The 15180-nt window shown below is 52.0% G+C and overlaps 1 protein-coding gene across 2 annotated transcripts in view; it reads right to left on the reverse strand.

Moving 5' to 3' along the window:
* VASH2 (vasohibin 2) overlaps nucleotides 1–13265 on the reverse strand; it is a 41050-nt gene extending 27785 nt beyond the window's left edge. For both annotated transcript variants that reach the window (XM_081824830.1, XM_081824829.1), the window contains exons 1-3: nucleotides 13074–13265; nucleotides 12004–12463; nucleotides 2697–2785 (exon numbers count right to left, since the gene is read on the reverse strand). In XM_081824830.1, coding sequence (XP_081680956.1) covers nucleotides 2697–2785; nucleotides 12004–12279 — 365 coding nt within the window. In that variant the 5' untranslated portion in view covers nucleotides 12280–12463; nucleotides 13074–13265. The remainder of the gene's footprint in view (nucleotides 1–2696; nucleotides 2786–12003; nucleotides 12464–13073) is intronic.
* Between the last annotated feature and the right edge of the window lie 1915 nt (nucleotides 13266–15180).

Raw genomic sequence — 15180 nt, forward strand, 5'->3', positions numbered from 1 at the left:
AAAAAATTGCCTGGCCTTCCATTCTCAGTTCCTTACCGTTATGAGCCCCAGAAAGTGAGTTGGGGGGAAAGCCTCCTGTAAACATTGCCTTCAGAGTGAGATACTTCCTGAGCCCGAGCTGACCCTCAGAAGGCCTCTCCCCACGAGGCAGAGCTCAGGGGACACCTGTCTTTCCAGAAGTCCATGCAAGATTAGCACTCCTGATGGCTGACACTCTGAAGCTGTCAGAAGGGAAGGCAGGATTTGTCTTTTCATGTCCCCAAACAAGCACGTCTATAGTTAGGACTAGCCTGGTAGCCAAGCATGTGTTACTGTGTCCAGGACAAAGCCGTAGGAAGTTCCAAAGACCTAAATACATACTTCCTTTTACTGCCCTTCGCTTTACTGCCCTTTGCAGATATTACGGTTTCTTGTTTTGTTTTGTTTTGTTTTTTACAAACCGAAGATTTGGGGGCACCTGGGTAGCTCAGTCGTTAAGCGTCTGCCTTCCGCTCAGGTCATGATCCCGGGGTCCTGGGATGGAGCCCCGCATCGGGCTCCTTGCTCGGCGGGGAGTCTGCTTCTCCCTCTCCCCCTCCTCCATGCTTGTGTTTCCTCTCTCCCTGTGTCTCTCTCTGTCAAATAAATAAATATAATCTTAAAAAACAAACAAACAAACCGAAGATTTGTGGCAACCCAGCATCCAGCAAGTCTGTCCACACCATTTTGCCAACATGTGCTAACTCGGTGTCTCTGTGTCAGATTTTGGTAATGCTCACATTTCAAACTTTTTCATTATTATTATAACGTGCTATGGTGACCTGTGATCAGCGATTACGACTTACTGAAAGCTCAGAGGATGGTTAGCATTTCTTGACAACAAAGGCTTTTAAATTAAGGTACGTAGATTGCTGTTTTAGATACGTCATTGAGCGCTTTCGATGTGTTATTCCAGGTATGTTATCGGGTAGTGTCAGCAGAAATTTTACGTGCACTGGGAAACCAAAGAATTCACTGGACTGGCTTTATTGCCATATTTGCTCTCTTGCAGTGGTCTGGACCCGAAACTGCAATGTCTCCGACGTGTGCCTGTAAAAGTCTGGGCAGCAGAGAAAACAGAGGTCACACTCTGCCTTCTTTGCGCATTGGCTCCAACAGCCAAGTGACCGGGGGCACGATCCCAGCAGCCCGCGGCACTTTCCCCTTTCCGGCCCTCTCTGCAGTCAGTGATCTAGGTCAGTGACCATCGTTACGGGTCAGAGAAGAAAATGAAAAAGCAGATCCTTCAGGCAAACTGTGAAAGTTTGGCTGAGAACATGCTGTAGGGTTTATGGAAGAATGAGCATATGATGTACATTTGCCCCTATCAGGGCATCCCCAGCCAGGCTCATTCCCTTTCATCTCTGGCTGCATGATCCTTGGGAAGATCATGTGCTAGATGGAAGTGGGGAGCAGTTCTAATTTCTGTCACCTTCTAGAATATTCTGTGAGCAGTCAGTCACACCCTTGGGCTCTTGGGGTCCCAGGCTATCCTGGCAGAAGTTTATGCTATGCTCCCCAGGGGTCCCAGTTTGGGGATCAGCACCAACAGCAGATAGCCTGCTCAGGGTTAGGGCTGTTCGCTTCACCCCCGGAGGCTGGTGCCACCTCCCCCTCTACTATTTCTTTCAGGATTCCACCGGGAAGATGCCATGCAGGGGAGTTATATCACCTGTGAAGTGGGAACTGCGAGGCTAATGAAGTAATCTGCCTACCCAAATCAGTAGCAACTGGTGTTACTCTCCTCTGGTATGCCCCCCCTTCAGAGAGACACACAAATCCAGAGGAAAGATGCTTGCATGTGGCACAGAGAGGAAGGGCCTCTTCTGGGGCACGTGGGAACATGTGTGCAGTGTCCAATGAAATCCTTTCTGCTGAGTTCTATGTCTTTCGGGACAAAGGACGGAGGTCAGCAGAGAATTGACCTCTTGGACAATGTGCTGGGGGCTAGGGGGCCAACAGCTGCCTCGGTAGGGCGTCTGATGCTGTCTTAGCTCTGAGATGTTCACGGGCGGGGGCAAACAGTCTGTCCCTCCCACAGACACCTCTGACAGCCCAGCTCCCATCTGATTCCTGTCCCTGAAAAAAATACCAGCAGTGGCCAATGGACCAGCCTCCGCTGCTCCTTTGTTCTTACAGTGCTGCTGGTGTGGGCCCACAGAACAGATCTAATCCTGGCTACAAACAAGCCATGGACACTGGCAGAGAGAAGGACCAGAGTCCGGCTGGTCTGAATTCAGCCTGGACCCACAGGGTTCCTCCACGCTTCTCCAAGCTCACATGAGGGAAGAGGACCCCCATCCCAGGGCCCCATTTCTTCCTGTGGAAGGGAGCAAGGCTGCCGGTCTGGGGCACCTGGGGAGCCAAAGGCAGTGCCAGGTGGGCCTCCTATAGATTGCAAGTGGTCAGGATGAAGGCGAAAAGTGAGAAAGGAAAGAAAAAGAGCAGAAAGAAGCCCAGGAGGGAAGAGGGAGAAAGACAGATAGTAGAGGAAGAGAGGAGGGAAACAAAGATCCCCTTATTATCATGCTTCCAGACTCACATTGGGGCATCCCTCTATGCCCGGCCTCACCAACCTTAGAGCATTTACTGACCAGCTGGGGACAGACCTGCCACCAGGCTCGAGATCACCACACCCGTCCCCGCGGGGTCCGCCCAGACCCTGGTTGGAAGGATACTGTAGTGTCTTCATGTAGTTCTGGATTGCCTGGAGCCAGTCTGGGATCGTCATCGACAGCCTGTAGTTTGGAACCTGGGGTACTGAAGGCTGCAAAGAAGTAGAGAGAGAACTCTTTATCAAGGAGATGCTCCGGGGCCCAATGTCTGAGGGCAGCCAAAGGGCTGAAAGCACCAGAGAGCTGCTCCTGACAGCAGACGGCCACCTGCACAAGGTCTCCCCAGACCACGTGGTCCCTTGCCAAAGTTCTGCTTGTCTGTGTTCCCTCCATACCCTCTGCCCTGGGGCACCATGGCTCGCTATGGCCCTCTGTGGGTTGTGAATGTGAACGCAGCCTGCCTCCCCATGGGAGCCTCAGCGTCGTCTCCTTGAAGCCAAGGACCATGTCCTATAGCATCCCCCACTCAGCCTGGCCCAGGATGTTCACAGGGGTGCCCCACGAACCCTCACATTTTTACTGCATGACTACACCTTTTGCTGCATGGCTAGTATGACCCATTATACTCCAGGACACCACTGAAAACAAGACGAATGGTGCCCTGAAGAAATGCAACATGATGCTGCACCTGCCATCTCTCCTCAACACCACGCCCATCGAGGCCCTTCCCTCGAGGCCTAGTTTGGCCCAAGCGGGTTAGCAAAGACTCCCCTCTTGCCATGACTCTTCCCAGATAAGGGCAGCCCCTCTGACTCATGAACACCCCCAGCTGCCCAGGCGCTGCTTCTTTTCCTCGCCTGCCCCTCAGTTAACACCCACTGAGTGTCTACGGCTGAGTGCACGAAGTTCTAACCACTGCTGGGAAAAGAAAGGAGCAACATCAGGCGAGGACTGGAGAGCGGGAGATAAGTGCCTCTTCTCAGGAATTTAGAGCTAAGACACCAGCTCTGAGACACCAGGCAGCTCTGAGCACCCCTGCCAATGAGGCCAAGAGCAAGAATGAGCAGGGGCTTCTAATCCAGCCCTTCTTTTTTTTTTTTTTTTTAAAGATTTTATTTATTTATTTATTTGAGAGAGAGAATGAGAGAGAGAGAGAGAGCATGAGAAGGGGGAGGGTCAGAGAGAGAAGCAGACTCCCTGCCGAGCAGGGAGTCCGATGCGGGACTCGATCCCGGGACTCCAGGATCATGACCTGAGCCGAAGGCAGTGGCTTAACCAACTGAGCCACCCAGGCGCCCCTAATCCAGCCCTTCTCTTCCTGGGTAGAAAGGGACAGTGTGTGCTTTCTTCCCCCTATATGCTTCTCAGTCTCATAAGCTTGGCCTCTGGCGGGGCGGGGCTGTTGGTGACAGAGACACTCGGCCCCTGTGAGCCTGTGGAAAGGGGAGGCTCCTCTAGGCTTAAGCCACTTAGGGAGGAGCAGAAGGGGCCACAGGACGGATTAGTTCATCCTCAATCCTCGAGAACACAGGGAAAGGGAGGCCCTGGGGATTTAGTGCTCAGCTGATGGAAGGTGAAGCCGCCGGTGGAGAGACTTGGGGACGGTGCTGCGCAGCCTGGCTGGACACCAGGGACAGACACCGCCCAAGGACATGCCCTGGCCCCCTCCCTGCTCTCCAGGCTCGGGCCCGCGCTGAGGCTGGAGGGCGCGCTGCCCCTGGGCCTGTGGCGGGGCTCCTTCCATACTTCCACGCCTTCCACACCTTCTACACCTTTAGCTGCGGTTACTTAAAATGCTACTTGACATTCATTTCCTCTCAGTGCTTCTCTTTTCTCTTGGCTTTGCAACTTCCTACTTCACAGCAACTGCCCCTCTGGCAGAACGGAGACCAGTCACACATCCTGCTTCATGGCCAAGGTGCCGAGAGTGTGTGTGTGTGTGTGTGTGTGAATGTGAGGGGGTGTGTGTACACGCATGCACAGCTGTTCTGCAAACTACATGTGGTTCACAACATATCCACTCAAATCACGGTTCTGTCTTGGAGAGGAATTTTGGGGAGCAAAACGTTCCAACGTGACCATTCGCTCACGTGACCCTCCCACACACGCAAGTGCACGTATACACACACCGATGAAATGTATGTATTATGTATTATGAAATGTATCCTCGTATTTCTGCCCTTACAAACACTAGAAGTGTCCATCTTGTCCTTGCTTTTTGCAGTAACATCCACTGATCTACCCGTACCTGGAATTCTGTGGAAGAAGGTGCCAGAGATTGCACAGAGAAGTGAGGAGAGAAGGGGAGATGTAGACAAACATTTCTTTAGCACCTGCTACATTCCAAGCTCCAGGTCAGGGGCAAGGGAACACAGAGATGGAGGAAGGAAGGAAGGAATGCTGTCTACAGCATTACGGCACACGTGTATTTCTACACGGAAAAGTGCTATTTGTATCTATTTAATACAAAAGATGGTAAAAGCATGGGGAAATGCCCCAAAGAATCACCGGCCACCTAAGGGATCCTCAGAGGGGTGTCCCTTGGCCAGAGCCCTGCCATAGCCACACGGACTTGGTTCAGAGGTGGCTACGGGGGCCAGCCACCAAGCCCAACAGAGCCCACAAGAGCCAGATGGTGGGGTGGGAGTCAGGCAGCAGCTGGTCCTCAGAATAGCAGCCCGATGGCGCCCAAGGGCTTTTAAAAACAGCTGCCTGGTTACCTCAGGCCCGGCTGAGAGTGCCGGAGCTGTGGCCACATTCCCCAAGCCCCAGCTGGGGATCAAGGCTGCAGTGGGGAGAGGAGCTGAGACAGCTGAGGGGCTGATGTCATCAGGCTACAACGCACCCTGCTGTCTGGGAAAGCTGGCTGGGGCTCAGGCTGGGGGCCGGCTCCCAACCAGCATCTCAGGCCTCCAACACGCCCACAGGACGGTGGACTATATAAACCAGGTGGGCTCCTTGGCCGGTAAGTATGAGACCGACACAAGATCAAGTCCCCGCTCTGTCACCTACTCACTGTGGACCCTGTCCAGCTCCATGACCTCTTTAAGCCTCTGTTTCTTTCCTGATAAAACAGGAGAGTATCACCCACTTCAAACCTTCTGGGCTGGTTGTAAGGATTGTAGGACCTAATGTACAAAGCAGGCAACTTGGGACTGGCGCTCAGCACTCTGGAAGGGTTGGCTATGTTATCATTCATCAACAATGTGTTTTCGGGATCTAGACTGGGGAAGCCTGAATGGTCTTCACTTTTCTGGAACTGGAAGACAGAATCAGCAGGGCCTGAGTCTCTGCACACATTCAACGTGGAACATCACAAAGATGCCTTCTCACCCCAGTGGAAGAGAACACGTCCACTTCCCCCTGGGGACACATCTTGACCATGAGCTAATATCCTTAATTCATGAACAGTTCATACAAAGTTATAAGAAAACTCTTCAGGGGCACCTGGCTGGCTCAGTCAGTACAGCATGTGACTCTTGATCTCGGGGTCATGAGTTCGAGCCTCACATGGAGTGTACAGATTACTTAAAAAAAAAAAAAAGTAAACTCTTTGGGCTTTAATGAAAAAAAAAATGGCCCAAAAGGTAGAAGAAACCCAAATGTCCATTGACAGGTGAATGGATACTTTAAAATGTGGTACAGGGGCACCTGGCTGGCTCAGTCAGTAGAGTATGTGACTCTTGATCTCAGGGGTCATGAGTTTGAGCCCCGCATTGGGTGCAGCTTATTTTTTAAAATGCGGTATATACATACAATGGAATATTATTCAGCCTTTAAAAATGACATTTTGACACAAGCTACGACATGGATGAACCTTGAGGACATGCTAAGTGAAATAAGCAAAACATAAAAGGACAAATATATGATACCTCTTACACAGTCGTCCCCCTTTATCCACGGGGCATACGTTCTGAGACGTCCCCCCCCACAGATGCCTAAATCTGCAGATAGTGCCAAACTCTATCTATACTATGTTTTTTTCCCCAAGCATACATATACCTCTGATACCGCTTCATTCATAAATTAGGCACAGTGAGGAGATTAAAATAATCAATAAAATAGAACAAGTATAACAATGTACTGTAATAAAAATTATGTGAATACGATCTTTCTCAAAATCTCTTATTGTAGTGTACTCACCCTTCTTGAAATAGGAGGTGATAAAATGCCTACACAATGAGATGAAACGAGGGGAATGGCGTAGGCATCATGACCTGGCCTTAGGCTACTATTGACTCTGACGACAGGTCAGAAAGAGGATCATCTGGGGTGCCTGGGTGGCTCAGTCGTTAAGCGTCTGCCTTTGGCTCAGGTCATGATCTCAGGGTCCTGGGATCGAGCCCCGCATCCGGCTCCCTGCTCCGTGGGAGGCCTGCTTCTCCCTTTCCCACTCCCCCTGCTTATGTTCCCTCTCTCACTGTGTCTCTCTGTCAAATAAATAAAGAAAATCTTAAAAAAAAAAAAAAGAAAGAGGATCATCTGCTTCCAGACGGCAGGTAACCATGGGTGACAGAAAGCATAGAAAGTGAAACAGTGGAGAAGGGGGGGCCAACTTTATGAGGCACCCACAGTAATCAAATTCATACAGACAGAAAGCAGAGAAGGGTGGTTGCCAGGAACTGAGGGGAGGGAGGAAGAGGCGTTAGCGTTTAATGGGTACAAAGTTTCAGCTAGGGAAGAAGGAAAACTTCTGGAGATGGAACACAACAGTGTGAATTACTTAATGCACAGAACTGTACACTTACAGGGGGTTAAAATGGTAAATTATATGTTATGTATATTTTACCACAATTTTTAAAACAGTCATGAAAAGACAATTCACAAAAGAAATGAATACATATTTGAAAAAAATTTTCAAGCTCACTAATAATTTAAGAAATGCAAAGTAAAGGGGCACCTGGGTGGCTCAGTCGGTTAAGCGTCTGCCTTCAGCTCAGGTCATGATCTCAGAGTCCTGGGATTGAGCCCCGCATCGGGCTCCCTGATCAGCGGGGAGTCTGCTTTTCCCTCTCCCTCTGCCTACAGTTCCCCATGCTTGTGTGTGCTCTCTCTCTCTCTCTGACAAATAAATAAATAAATAAATCTTAAAAAAAAAAAAAAATGCAAAGTAAAACCACTGCAAAATGCCATTTTCACCTCCAATTAGTAGAGATATTCTGAAATGTGGACACCTAATGCTGACGGGGATGCTCTTATAAGGCACAATGGGAACATAAATTGGTACAACCTTTTTATAAAATGCCATGGCACATTCTTTTTTTTTTTTTTTTCCTCCCTGATGGGTCCTAAGAGTCCCTCCTCATGTTATTTTCCTGTCCTGTTTCACCTGAAACCCCAGCCTAGATTTTCCATGGCCGTTCCCCTCAAGGTTCCTGCCTCCTGCCTCCTGCAACCAGCCCCTCAAGTCACAGCCCAGATGATGAAGGTGGAATCCAGAGGGAAGAGATCAAAACCAGCCTCTCTACACAGGCACTGTGCCTGTGGTCTGGGGTTGGGGACCCTGAGAGGTGGAGGGCAGGAGGTAGGAGTGGGCCAGAAGGGAAGATAGCTGTTCACGAATAATGCAACCAGCCACAGGGAAGGCTTCTGTGGTCAGGCTCTCTCTCATCCCATTCTCGGCAAACACAATTACCTGTCCAAAGAATGCAGGGAGAAATGATGTGAATGGACATAGGTGTGTAAGTGGCATCCCCATAGCAAGAGACGGGGAAAGGCAGAAAAGGAAGCCCGGAGGCAAGCCAGAACACTCAGCACCAGGAATCTTTAACAAGAAAGAACAAAGAGAAAGCAAAGCTTTTTGCTGTCCCTGCTCTGGAAAACACGGGTGCCTGTGCAGACACCCCAGGCAGAAGAATCTTCTCTCGCAACTTGGAGAAGCAGCATAGAATATCACTCATGAGCCCAGGATGGACCCCAGACCTCTGCATCAGGGGCAGCCAGGAACCTGTTGAAGGCGGCCTGGTGTGGAGCTCTGGGGGTCTCAACCTTGGGCCAAGCAGGAAGGACAGACCATGGTTCTGAATCGAGGACACAGGCAGGAGTGAGCTGCCTGTGTGAGCTAGCAGGGGGCAGGAGTGGGCCCTGACTGCAAACTCTCCCCGCCACAGTCTCACACTTCTCCGCTCAGTCAAAGCTGAGTCCTCTAAAAGTGAATTCTTTCCCAATTTAGAAACAACATGAGAATGAGGCACAGAAACATGGGGTCTTTAAGAAACTATTGCTGTTTCCTGCTGAATCCATTCTGGTCACCCCTTGGAGAGTCCAGCTCAGCCAGTAGAGAAGCGGAGGAGCTGTTTCCTAGCATACCCTGCTGGTTTTTCTGGGCCAGCCACTCTCTCTGCTTTTCCTTTCTCTTCCTCTATCATCCTCCAATGACTGCTGCTTTTTGGTACTTTCCCTGAAAAGCCCCGGACTTCAGCTAGTCAGCTGCTAGCTTGGACCCAGTAACCACCAGGGGTGAGGCCTGCAGTCACATATTTAAAAGGTGGCTTGCAGAGGAGGTGAGCCCCCGGACCCCCGAACCCCTCACCCCCCCTCCCGCCCCGGTAGGGGCACCTGGACCTGTGGGCAGAACTTCCCGTGGCTGCTCACAAAATGTCCTGCAAAGAAGTATCATTCAGTCCTCCTCTTAAACCTTTGGTACCTTCCCCTGTCCTCTTTTGCTTCTTAGTCTATATTCAATTGCCAAAAAAGGTTAGTCTCCCTGAAACTCTCCAACCCTCTACCACCACCCAACACCCCTCTTCTGTACAAAGTCCTCAGCAAGACACTGGTAAAGGAGAAAAGGACCCAGACCCAAAGGAAAAAGTCTGCCAAGCTGAGTGCAAGAACAGCCCTTGGACCAGAGAGGAGCGGCCCCCGGAACCAGGAGCTATTTTGAAGCTCTTTCCCATCTCAGGACCTAGGTAGGGGTCAGGGGTTGGGGAATGTTAGGACTTAGGAGAAGGGGATGCTGAGATGGAGTTGGGGTGGGGGAGAGAACCAGCTATTATGATGCAATGTAAGAGAGAGAAATGTTAAGTTTTTTATTTAGGTTCAAAAAGCCAAGGTCCATATTTAGCCTGGGGTTTTCCTGGCTTGGCAGTTCTCATATGACTTCAGGTTACTGTGAAAAGAAAAGACAGTGTGGCTGCTATATAAAAAAAGGGAACTTTTTTTTTTTTTTTTTTTTTTTAAAGAACGCAGCATTCAGCCACAATAGTGGAAGCATCAGGTACGGGTCTCAGGGAAGAGTGATCTGTGTTCTAAACCGCTCAGACAACATTGAGAATATTGTGTTTCATATGCGCTTATTTTAACCAACTGAGCCACCCAGGCATATGTGCTTATTTTAGAGGGCTGACTGGTGACAAACTAGCAAGTGTCCTAGAAAGAGGGTGAGGAGAGTGCTTTGATCTGGGAACTGTGACACTAAGACCCAGTGAAGGGAGCTGCGTGAGGACAAAGAACTAAAGGAAGATGCAGAATGACGGAAGCTCACGGCTCTGAGGACTTGTTCTAAGCCAACTCTGTTGTCTCATTGGAGACCTGGAGATGTACGGGTCATATCATCAAGGGACTGAAGAGCTGGAAAGAAATTTATATGAAATCTGGGCTACTCCCATTTTACAGATGAGAAGACTAAGGCCAGAGATTTTAAGTGAGTGACTGAGGCCACAAAGCCAGACGTAGCACAACCAGGACTAGAATTTAGTCCCTTGATTTTTACTCCAAGTCCCATCCTTACTCCAAGAGCACTGTGTCGTAACATTCTAGGGAGCTGTGAGTAGCGAAGGAGGTAGATGTGTGCAAAGAGCAACACAAGAATCTGCGGGGACGTCACGCTGAAGATGAAGAAAGAATTTCTGTGCCACCGAAGAAAAGAGTTTCCCAATCACCAAAACCCAAATCTGGCCAGGCCCTGGGGCCAGCTGCCCTGTGAGGTGATGAGCCCCCCATCCCCATGAGGGCTCTGGAAAGAAGAAGGGATTCTGCCGAGAGGTGGGAGACCAGTCTCCACCAAAACAAACATTCCCTGATTTCCATGGAGGAAAGGGGTCCCCACACACAAGGCCAGGAGGAAGATGAAGCCACAGTTAGAAGCAGGGTCAGCGGTCAGGAGGCTGAATTAGAATGGCAGCATGGGACAGCAGGAACAGGCCTCTGTCCCCTGTGGCCACCTCTCTTCCATGCTTAAAGGGCTCCCAGGTCCTCCTTAAGTAAAGCAAGGCTCACTCAAGTAAGGACAAAATCTGAAGTCAGAACTACTGGCCAAGACCAGTGTTGTTCTCATGCTCAGGGAGAACCCAGCAAGGTAATTACAGCTGACAATGAAGCAGGAAAGATCCTCGTTGGGCATAATGAAGATCTCCTTGACCTGCTGTAAGAAAGCACTGACTGACTGCAGCAGGAAGCGTCCGGGCTCTGTCACTCTCCCCAAGGGCACACACAGCTCTCTGGCCTGCAGGGCTCAGATGCTCAGGTCACCAGATGCTCCAGGTTGGGGATTCAGCCAGAGGGCCTTTCAGGTCTCAGGTCTGGCATTTTTAGACCAGTCCAGGAATGTTCTCAGCCACATCAGTGTCCCCAGGGGCCAACGGAAACCATCTGCCATGCCATAACCCCCAGGCTCTGCAGCATTTCTCTGCAGCTTGCATTTTGAGGTCTCATAGAGTGACCACCGCACATCTCCCTCCCTCCGTCTTACTAACTATATCCTCAGCCACCAAACTCAGTCTGCCCACTGGCTTCTCTCCAAGGTAGAAAGAGTTTCACTCCTGAACCTCTTTCTCTATCCAGTGAGACTAATGCATCATGTGCACTGGAAAGTCCCTTTCAAGCAATAGTCAAAACTCTTCTTTTTTTTCTTGGAGTGCAGATAAGCTGGGAAAAGAGACAGTTCACTGCTTTGCAAGTTTCAGAGGTGAAAGTCACTGCCATGAAAAAAAAATTGGCAAAAAGTCTAGAAATGATTCACGCTGAGAAGTCTGACTGGTTGATTGCAAAATTCATTCACAGCCTGATAAATCATTTGCAAGGGAGAGACAGGGGAGGACTCAGAGTCTCCAAAGAGGAAAAGTAGGGTGGGATCCCTAGGGGGGCCTGTGCATTCTTGGCACCGCTGGTGTTACCTGGTGGCTACAGCTTTTGGTGGAGGAGGATGTACATGGGGGTGAGCAAGCAGTTTGGCTGGAGATTCAAAGAACTCTTGGCATGACCAGACCACACAGTCCCAGGACAGGAAGCCCTCTACCTCTCCCTCCCCCATTTTTAGGGCTTCCAAGACAAACATCTCTATTAAGCAAAGGGGGTGGGGACTGGCCGGAAGAATGGGGAGCATAAGGGAGTTTAGAGCTGGACCAGGAAAACGGACATGGCCACTACTTGCTATGCAGACTGAAGTGCTCCCATCGTTGCCCACCCCACCCCGTCCATCGAAGCCTCTGACCTTTGCCAAGAAGGTGGCGTTCCTGATGGCGCCCACCATTTCTCCCCCCTTGGGGTGCACCTTGGCCACGTGCATCCACATGCGCTCCCAGGTGTGGCTGTCGATGGGAAAGCCGCTCTTGTTAACGTGAAACAGCACCCCGCCGTCTTTGTCCTCTTCCTCCGAGCCCCCGCTGGTGGCGAGGCTCACGGGCCGCGCGTGGCTGCTCCGGGACCGGGTGCCTTTGGCGCCTTTGGGGTGGGGGCAGCGGTGAGTGTCGGCCGCGGAGCCGGTCATGGTGGGGCCGGGGCGGGGCGGGGGTGCGGGGGGCGCGCTGCGGAGGCGCCGGCGGCGGGGGGCGTGTGCGCGCGGGCGTGGCGCGGGGATCAGCGCCCCGCAGGGACAGCCTTCTCCATGCCTCTGGCTGCCGCAGGACGCGCGAACCGGGAGCGGCGGCTGGAGCTCCGCTTACCGGCCGAGCCTGAATCAGTGGAGACACAGCACACACCACGGGTAAGTGTACACCAGAGGAACCGAGGCGGGGGCCACTGTGTCCAACGGCGGTGGGGCCTCGGAGTGGCCCCGCGTCACTCCCCGCTCCCCCACCCCCGCGCGCCGACAGACCCCCTCCAGCAATTGCACACGAGCTTGCAGCCATGCAATTCCCGAGGAAGGCGACTCGAATTTTGCCCCAAAGCTTCACACACCCCTAGACACCGGGAGGGGGATCCAAGGAGCGTGGAGGGTGCGGAGTGGACAGGTAGGGAGAAGAAAGACAGCTCGTGCTGCGAGAAGGAGCAGGAGGTCCCCACAAGGCTCCACGCATTCCTTGGTGCCAGATGTGCCGGAACGTGCCGGCACGTGAGCGCCCGGGCTGCCGCGAGGGCGCAGCAGCAGCCTCGGCTTGCAAAGGCGGCCCCTTTTCCGCCCGGAGGCCCTCCCGGAGCCGGTGGGCGAGGGTCGGCTGCAGCCCCCAGGCGCCGGTGCAAGTGGCCCCACCCGCCCCTCTCCCCGAGTTCCAGCGCCAGGCACCCTGGGGACTGGCTGCGGGCGGGGCGCGAGGCGGGCGCGCCGCAGCTCCGGGACCCTACCTCGGGCGGGCGGGCCTCATGGCCGCGGAGCTTCTCCGGGCGGCGGGGGCTGCTGCGGCGGCTGCGGCTGCTGGGCCTGGGGCTGCTGGGGCTGCTGCGGCCGTCGCCTCATTCCATGTCCCATTCTCGAATGTTATTCTGTGACATATAACCGAGTCACCCGGGCAGCCGCCGATGTTCCGAACGCGTCCATTGGCCACCGCAACAAAGAGGGGCGGGTCCCGGGCTCGGGACTCTACAACCGGGAGCTCCGCGACGCTCTGATTGGCTCCGGGGCTTCCCGGGCAGGAGGGGAGAGGAGCAGGGGGAGCTGGGCGGCCACGCGAAATCCGATCGCTGTCTTGTCATGGGAGCCCCGCGGGGCTGGAGCGTTTGTCCATGGGACTTAAGACCGAGTTTCCCCAGGGAGGGTGGCACTGCGAAGGTCTGCGACTGTGGGAAGCAGAGGAGAAACAAAGCCACCCAAGAAGTGACCCCGAGGTATCGGAGGGCTTGTCCTTAGAACTTCGTTCCCTGAGGAAGGCTGGACACAGTCATCTGCCCCTAGCAGGGAGTGATGGACAGTTTAGGCAGGGGCTGTCACAGGAAGGTACAAAATTAATTTTTTTTTTTAATCTCACATTACAAATTTTCCAAAACCAACAAGGGGGCACAGTGTGTACCTTCTGACATTAGTCATGATTAATAAATTCCTTTTAAACCCATGCTGATATGCGCCACTAAAACCCAGGAAGTCAGTGAGGCCCCAACTACTCTGTCACAGCTAGAGTTAGAGTAGGGGCTGGAGAGATGCTTGAAAGCCATGGTGAAGTGGGAGCTTTTCCACACTCTCCACAAAACACTTTTGCCTTATGAACACCTTTTTTTTCTCTCTCTCCCTTTTTTTTTTCCTTAAGATTTTATTTATTGGGGCGCCTCGGTGGCTCAGTCGTTAAGCGTCTGCCTTCGGCTCAGGTCATGATCCCAGGGTCCCGGGATGGAGCCCCACATCGGGCTCCCTGCTCTGCGGGAAGTCTGCTTCTCCCTCTCCCACTCCCCCTGCTTGTGTTCTCTCTCTCACTGTCTCTCTCTCTCTGTCAAATAAATAAAATCTTTTAAAAAAAATAATAAAGATTTTATTTATTTTGGGTGGGGGGAGGAGCAGAGGGAGAGGGACAAGGAGACTCCACACTGAGCAGGGAGCCAGATGTGGGGCTTGAGCCCCCAACCAGGAGATCATGACCTGAGCTGATCACTCAACCGCCTCAGCCACCCTGGCACCCCCTCCCTTTTTTTTTCTTAAGAAAAAGAAAAGAAAACTGAGATGGGAGAGCACCAGACTACTGACCCAGGGCCAGGCTCTAAGTCCAGGTTTGTCACTTGGCTAAGTTGTGTGACCCAGGACAAGCCACTCGCCTGTTCTAGGCCTTAACTTCTCTTTCTGAAAAGCGGAGAGTAGAACACCCCCCACAAACTCACACACACACACACGCACTCCAAGTTCTATTCTGGCTCTAAGGTTCTGTGATTCTCTGGTTTCCTCTCTCAGGGACACTTAGGAACATGGCCATAATATCCTTTCTCTTTACACTCCCTGCCAGCTTTGGGAGGGTAAGCAGTTGTGGTAGCAATGCTAAGTTAACCTGGAATTAAGAACGTGGTCATCAAAGAGCTACTGATGGTGGAGGGCATGGTGAGCCTCCAGTGCAGCAAAAGCCCTGGAGTACAGCTGAGAGCCAGGCACTGCACACGGAGACCTGGGTTCTGGAAAGTGAGAACAATAATGTAGGTCCATGCAGACAACAAGAAATGGGCCGATTCAGGAAATCATCTGAATGATGCAAGTGAAACAGAACCCTTAAAAAAATCAGGAAACTGAGAGAAAATTATCCTCTCACCATATAATTGCCTCAGGTTTCATTTCTCCATTGAAAGAACACATGCCTCAGTGAGTGTTCTGCTTTCTCATCTTGAACATCCTTCCTCTCTGCTCACTCATCTCTCCCATCCGCCCCTCTCTCCTTACTTCCTCTGAGTTTCAAGTCCAGGAGGCGATATGAGGATGAAGACCTGTGTGCACAGGATGAGAATTTGGCCTCACAATCCTGCAGGAGAAAATGGAGCTCTC

This window comes from Leptonychotes weddellii, chromosome 6, assembly GCF_054177405.1.
Source record: "Leptonychotes weddellii isolate Sample4059 chromosome 6, ASM5417740v2, whole genome shotgun sequence".
NCBI lineage: Eukaryota > Metazoa > Chordata > Mammalia > Carnivora > Phocidae > Leptonychotes > Leptonychotes weddellii.